We start from the raw sequence: 6,807 nt of genomic DNA, 5'->3' as shown, positions 1-6,807 counted from the left end.
CTGCCTCTGCAATGGCGGCATCGAGCTTTCAGAGAAGTATTAATAATAGATTGTGTTGATGAGTTTGGAGAAAGTAGCAATCGACCCCCTGCTGCCAAGGCATTAGCGCGGCTGTTCTGCACCAGCCAGCATGGTGGCTCGACTGCAAATGCGGGTCACTCGCCCTGCTGTCCCCTCCCAGCCTAGGAAGATGTCTTCTCTGGGAGCCGCCCGGGGGTGCTGTCCCTGGCCTCAGACTCTGGCCCTTCCAGGCTGGCAGAAATGTGGCAGTGCCTGTCTGCCCATAAGTCAAGAAGCCAGGCTGCAAGTGTGGTGGGCCCCCCGGGCAGGCAGAGGTTGGGGAGGGGACTATGGGCAGTGACAGGGATATCCTCCGCGTCTCAGCACAGGTTCTGCAAACCCAGACTCCTTCCTCAGCCCCAGGCTAGATGGCCAGCTAGATCTCAGGGGCCTCTGCCTAAGGCTGTCCAGGACGGTTGGGTAGGTTGCACCCTGCTCAAGGGTATCCCGCCCACAGGACAGACCAGGGCCGAAACCCAGCCTGTGCTCTCCTTGCACAGCTGGGTACAGTTCGGGGTGTGGGGTCCTGCTGGCTAGAGCAGAGCGTGGGCTGAGCCCCAGCCCGCCCTTGGCCTTCGTTCATCTGCTCTGCGTGAGACACAGCTGAGGCCTCCTGGAGGATCAGGTGGAGCTTGGTCCTGCCTCACGGAACCCAGGAGAGCTGGGCACCAAGGAGGGCTGTGTGTTGTCACTCTATACCAAGCTGTCTGCTCAGTATTGGGGATCCTGATGACAGCTTTTGAGGAAGGGCCTGTGGACATCCCCATTTTACAGCACAGGGAACTGAGGCCAGAAGCAAGCTCAGGGGAGCATAGAAGAGGCCACCCCTCCAGATGGGCATCAGAGAAGACTTCCCAGAGGAGGTGACATTGGAGTTGGGCATTGTAGGATGAATAGGAGCCTGCTGGGTCAATAGAGGTGGGTGGCAGGGCTCGCTGGGGGTACTCCAAGCTGAGTGCCCTGGCCAGGCTTGGGCAGCAGGCAGAGCTGGAATTGTCCCTGTCCACTGCAACCCCCACACCACCCCAGCTCGCTGTGGGCGGTGCTGACGGCAGCCCTGGGAAGGGAGGAGGGCGAGTGCCTCCCATTTACGGCCGTTTCTGTTCCAGAACCGATTAGTGGAGAATTGCAGCTGTAATCTGCGCTGTGATGGCGGGCCATAAAGAGGGATGGGATGTGCACAGCGCTCCCAAGGTGGCGCCCGCAGACGTGGCCCGGGGACGCGGGAATGAAAAATGGTTTTAATTCCCTCCCAGCAGCAATAATTTGATTCTTCATAAATTTTTCCATCAAAGTGTTGTTGAGGCTGAGTTCCCACAGAGCAGGCACGTGACGGGCATGGGGGTGCGAGGTGAGCGGTCAGCAGGCGCGGGCAGAGACGGGCGCACCACCCAGACTGTCCTGCACGCGCCGGCCAGAGGCATGGAGACCCCACCGGGGTGGTTGCTGGAGATGGGAGATGGCGCCACGTTGTCACACAGGGCCCTGGCTCAGGCCAGGCTGGGAGTCGGCTCCAGCACTGACTGCCCCGTGGCCCCGAGCAGGGAGCTCTGCGGCTCTGCACCTCGACGTGCTCCTCTAAAACGGGGTAGATACTCCCTCTCGTCGTAGACGGTTGCTGCACAGATTAAATGCATCTCTGCATGCCAAGGGCTTAGAAGCAGCTAGCTTGCTGTCTGCACTCAGTGCATCAGCTCACAGCGGAGGGCCTGAGCGGAAGCGGAAGGATAAAAGAAGGTGTGAGCCAAGCCAAGGGACAGAGAGAGAAACGTGGGAAGGCCAGGATGGTGCTTTGGAAACTGCAGGTGGTTCTGCGGGGTCGTGACCTAGGGGAGCAGGAGCTGGGAGGAAAGAGGCAGGATCGTGAGGGGCCTTGAGTACCAGGCCCAGGAGATTGGATGTTCTGCTTGGGGCACTAGGGAGCCACGGAGGAGTCTGGAGCAGGGAAGCAGCATGATCAGATGTATGTTTTAAAGAGTCCTCTGGTGGAGGATGGAAGGGTTGGAAGGCCCAGGAGCCCAGGGAGGGCAGTGGGGTGGCTGCTCTGGCAGGAGAGAAAGGGCCCAGGTAGGGAGGAAGGTTAGCCAGGGCTGGGTATTGCTTGAATGTAGGAGGTGAGGGACAAGCAGTGAGGAGGCAGAGAGTGAGAGTGGAGGGACCTTAGGACTGGGGCTCAAACGGCCATCCGGGAAGATTAAGACTGGCCCTGCACAGTGCCCTCTAGTGGCCAGCATGTCTTGGGGCAGGAAGGGCCCTGAGCTGATGCACCCTGGGGAGGACAGGACACCCAGCGTCCCCCCCCACCCCCCGCCCCGAGGAAACCTGAGCCCAGCCAGCGCCCGCTATGTGCACCTGCAGGCTCTTCGCAGCCAAGTGCAGCGGCTGCATGGAGAAGATCGCCCCCACCGAGTTCGTGATGCGTGCGCTGGAGTGCGTTTACCACCTGGGCTGCTTCTGCTGCTGCGTGTGTGAGCGGCAGCTACGCAAGGGCGACGAGTTCGTGCTCAAGGAGGGCCAGCTGCTGTGCAAGGGCGACTATGAGAAGGAGAAGGACCTGCTCAGCTCCGTGAGCCCCGACGAGTCCGACTCTGGTGAGCCCCGGCTGTGGGACAGTGTCCCCCACGTCCATATGCACACACTGGGCCACGTGTGGATATCCCCCAAACACACAGAATACGCCTCTGGATACTTCCTGGGCACTCATACCCCTACACGTGTACATGCATGCATTTTCACATGCATATACACATACACGGGGCCCCCTGCCTGGGAGTCTGTGTACATGTACGGTACATGCAGGTGTAGATAGTGCTCACATGCCCAAGCTTGTGAGAACCTACACCCAGGTGCACACACCTGTGCATGTACATGTAAACATTCACACACGTGACCCAGCACACTCATGCACTGTGCACCTGTACATGTGTCTGCATGTGCTTGTGTACTTACATGTACTGTGACTTGTATGCACACACACACACACCCCTTGTTCTATGGCCCCTTACTCTCTTGCCCCTGGCATGGACCTGCCACAGCACACCACCAGGTATTTACCTGCACTGGGACTGTGGCTGGGGACATGAGGGGGTGGGGCTGGAGTCTCCTCCCCTGCTCAGCCCCCAAAGCATCAGCCACAGGGACCAGACAGCCCTGAGCTATTCCCTGTTTCCCAGCTATGGGGGACCTTGGGCCAGGGTGAAGGTACCTCTCCACTGTGCAGTCCTTCTAACCCAGGACTCAGCCAGTATGGGGCCATCCTCGCAGGATGGGTGAGGCCAGCCAGGAATGGGCCTTGAGGAAGGTGAGGCCAGGAGGCACTGACGCCTTGTCATTCCCGGGGAGGGCTCAGGACACCTCAGCAGGGCATGGGCAGGAGGTTCCCTGGTCCGTCAGGCTCTGGGGTGACAGACCCCCACATCACAGGGCCTTCCCATGCAGCAGGGGAGCCTCCTGCCTGGACCACAGGGGAGCCAGAGCCTCTACCCAGCTGCCTCTGTCGTCCCTGGACAGGGCACCCGGGACTCCTGGGAAGAGCAGAGGCTCCAGGTGCTGTGGTCTGCTTGTCCCAGGCCAGGAGGAGGTCTTGGAGGGAGCAGGCTGGCCCCCTGCACAGGGACTCAAACCCTGAAGCAGGCAGGCCTGGAGAAGAAAACCAGTTCAGTTGAGGGGACTGCAGGGGCGGGAGTCAGGCACGGCCCTCCATCTGCGGCGGGCATCTCAGGTCCAGAGCACTACCTGGACGGAGGTGCCATGATGCACACACGTGTGTGTGCCCGTTCAGATGCCTGCATGCCTGTGAGCTGTGCCCGTGTGTGAAGGTGTCTGAGCTGCATGTTCTTGGGCCCTTGTGGCCGCTGTGCCAGTCTGTGTATGTGTGCCAGTGAGTAGTGTGCATGAGTGTGTGTGCATACACTTGACCACAAATCCTCCTGTGTGGACGTGTCTGGCACATGTGTATTCACTTGTCAGTTCTCAGTCCTGGAGGCTTCGAGGAGGAAGGCTCCTTGCATGCTCCTCTGAGGGCCCCAGCGCTTGGGGGCCCTGGACAGTGCGATGAGAGCTGGTTTCTCAAAGGGTGGCATGCTGGGCTGGGGGCAGAAGTCAGCAGGACAAGTGGTGCCCAGCCAGGAGGGTCGGGGAACCCAGACCAGGAGCCGCAGACGCAGGGTTGTCTTCAGGGCTCTCGGGCCTCAGGGCTCTGTGGAGCGGTGGGCATCATTGGACCTGCATGTTTGCCCAGGTGCACCCACATCCCATGTGGACCTGCACCAATGCCTTCCCAGATGTGTGTGCATCCAGTGTGCAGCTGTGTGCACATGCGTGCACACCTGCGCCTGTGCTTACCACGCACACAGCGCACCTGCCTGTAAGCGGCTGTGTAGTCGGCAGGGCAGTCTGGGTAGGGCCCTGGAGCCCCGGACCCTGGGTGAGGACGGGAGTGCATGTTGAGGAAGTGACACACAAGGCCAGGGGGGCAGACGAGGAACAGGGCAAGGCCTGATGCAGGCCAGGGGAAGGAGGCAGACCCCATCCCAGGGCACTGGGGGCCACCGCCGTGTTGGCAGAGGTGATGGGACCCCGCCAGGCAGCAGATTGTCTGAGGCTGCAGGCCAGGGACCTAGGACTGCCCCTCCCTGACAGTGCAGGTTGTGTCCTCCACAGTGAAGAGCGAGGACGAGGATGGGGACATGAAGCCGGCCAAGGGGCAGGGCAGCCAGAACAAGGGCAGTGGGGACGACGGGAAGGACCCGCGGAGGCCCAAGCGACCCCGGACCATCCTCACCACGCAGCAGCGAAGAGCCTTCAAGGCCTCCTTCGAGGTCTCCTCCAAGCCCTGTCGGAAGGTGAGGGGTGGCTGGGGCAGGGCCAACGCTCCCACACCCAGCGCCTTCCAGGTACTGCCCCTCCGTTCTGGCTGTGGGCGGGGACATTCTTCCACCTCACAATCCCACTGTCCCTCCAAGCCAGCCACCCCCCAGGTGCCGCCCCCACCGCAGGCCTGACCTGTCTTCCTCTCTCCGTGCCAGGTTCGAGAGACACTGGCGGCCGAGACGGGCCTCAGCGTGCGCGTGGTCCAGGTCTGGTTTCAGAACCAAAGAGCAAAGGTGAGAGGTCACTCCTGTCCTCTGGCGGTGACCCTGGGCAGAGTAGGGAGTGGAACAGGACAGACAGAAGAGAGGGGTCCAGACCTGGGTGGGCCAGGAATGAAGCAGGGATGGAGGGAGCAGGTGTGGGAGGGGAGGGCAGAGCACAGGGGCAAGGGTAGCAGGCTGGCATGACCGAGTTCTCCCCGCAGATGAAGAAGCTGGCACGCCGGCACCAGCAGCAGCAGGAGCAGCAGAACTCCCAGCGGCTGGGCCAAGGTGAGCAGGCCTGGCACCACGGGGCCTTGGCATCTCTGTCAGCGAGATGGCCCGGAACCTTCCCCCAAGCAGTTGGAGCCCCGGAGATTTCAGCTTCTGCCAGCAGCTGAGCTGTGAGGAGGCCACAGGGAACAGGGGAGGAGAGGGCCGAGGGTGGCCTGCAGGTGCCAGTGCTTCTGCAGTCCCCACAACTGCGGTCTGCTCCGCTGTGTGCCAGGGCCACCCTTGGCACAGCACCCTCCTCCTCGCTGGGTTCTCAGATTCCTGTGAGGAAGCTTGTGGTCGTGTTCATTTCACAGACAGGAAAACTGAGGTTCGGGAGGTTCAGGATTCACCTGGGATCACGCAGCCAGCAGGGCAGAGCTGAGCCTCAGCCCCGCGTACTGGGCTCCAAGGCTGTGCTTTTGATAAGATGACAGTTCTTGGCCGCCCACCACGGAACTCCGTGCAAGTCTGCGAACCACATTGCCCAGGCATTGAGGAGCCCAGGGCAGGTTCCTGCTGGGCACAGAGGGACCACTTTACGGGGCCAGGGTCAGGCCCCCCAGCCCTGCGATTTGCTGAATGCTGTTTGCACATCCAGATCTGGGGCCAGGGCTGGACTCCCGGGCCCCCAAGGGCTCCTGGGCTGCTGAAGTGGGTGGGGGCCCAGAGCTGCTGCTGCCAGGTATGGGTGGGGGGCTTCTGGGCAAATGCCAGGGCACCGACGGGCAGTCCCTTCCACTCCAGACCCTGGGTGCCAGGGCAGTGCCCCAGGCTGGACTCGAGGCTTCTGAGAGCACAGCCGTGGCCTGGTCCTTTCTCCTCCCTCCTCTCCCTCCCGAGGCCACCAGCAGGCCTCCAGGCTCACAGCCAGCTCCCGAGCGGTGCCTGCCTTCCCTGTTCCCACCACTGCTGCCCACAGCTCCAGAAGTTCCCCAGTCCCCACGCTGCTCCACGTCGCTGCCCACGTGCACACCACATACCCCGCTCCTCCCCACCCAGCCCTGCAGGTGCCCCTGTATCCACCCCGTGGCTCGGGAGTCACTGCATCCCTCAGTCACTGCGCTGGGGAGTGGTTTCTTGTCTCTTGTCCCATGTCCCTCATCCCCTTCCCAGCAGCCGTCTCTCCCACTACTCAGCAGAGACTCCCTGCTCCTCACCCCCCACACTCCCACTGGTGCTGGTGCCTCCCCAGCCCTTCCCCACGTCCTCCCCTGCAGACCCTCCCCTGGTTTCTGGGGGAGCCCCACTAAGTTTCACATACCCCTATGTTGAGCCATCCATCTCTCAGCTCCTTCCGCCCCACCCCAGCCCTCTCTGCCTCAGCTGCTTGAGCCCCGAGGGCTGGATGCTATGATCCCACAAGGGCCTTTGCTGCTGCTTAGCCCAGCATGCCTCCCCC

At 61.9% G+C, this 6,807-nt stretch overlaps 1 protein-coding gene across 1 annotated transcript in view; it reads left to right on the top strand.

Annotated features, from left to right (window-relative positions):
• Positions 1 to 6,807, top strand: part of LMX1B (LIM homeobox transcription factor 1 beta) — a 91,406-nt gene that overhangs the window by 80,846 nt on the left and 3,753 nt on the right. Inside the window, exons 3-6 of the mRNA XM_027773995.1 lie at positions 2,419 to 2,651; positions 4,723 to 4,904; positions 5,088 to 5,165; positions 5,357 to 5,423. Of these exons, the coding sequence (XP_027629796.1) occupies positions 2,419 to 2,651; positions 4,723 to 4,904; positions 5,088 to 5,165; positions 5,357 to 5,423 (560 nt within the window). The remainder of the gene's footprint in view (positions 1 to 2,418; positions 2,652 to 4,722; positions 4,905 to 5,087; positions 5,166 to 5,356; positions 5,424 to 6,807) is intronic.

This window comes from Tupaia chinensis, unplaced genomic scaffold, assembly GCF_000334495.1.
Source record: "Tupaia chinensis unplaced genomic scaffold, TupChi_1.0 Scaffold000394_1, whole genome shotgun sequence".
Taxonomy (NCBI): Eukaryota; Metazoa; Chordata; class Mammalia; order Scandentia; family Tupaiidae; genus Tupaia; species Tupaia belangeri.
Note: the sequence above shows the minus strand (reverse complement) of the source record. Positions and strands in the feature narration are given on the sequence as shown.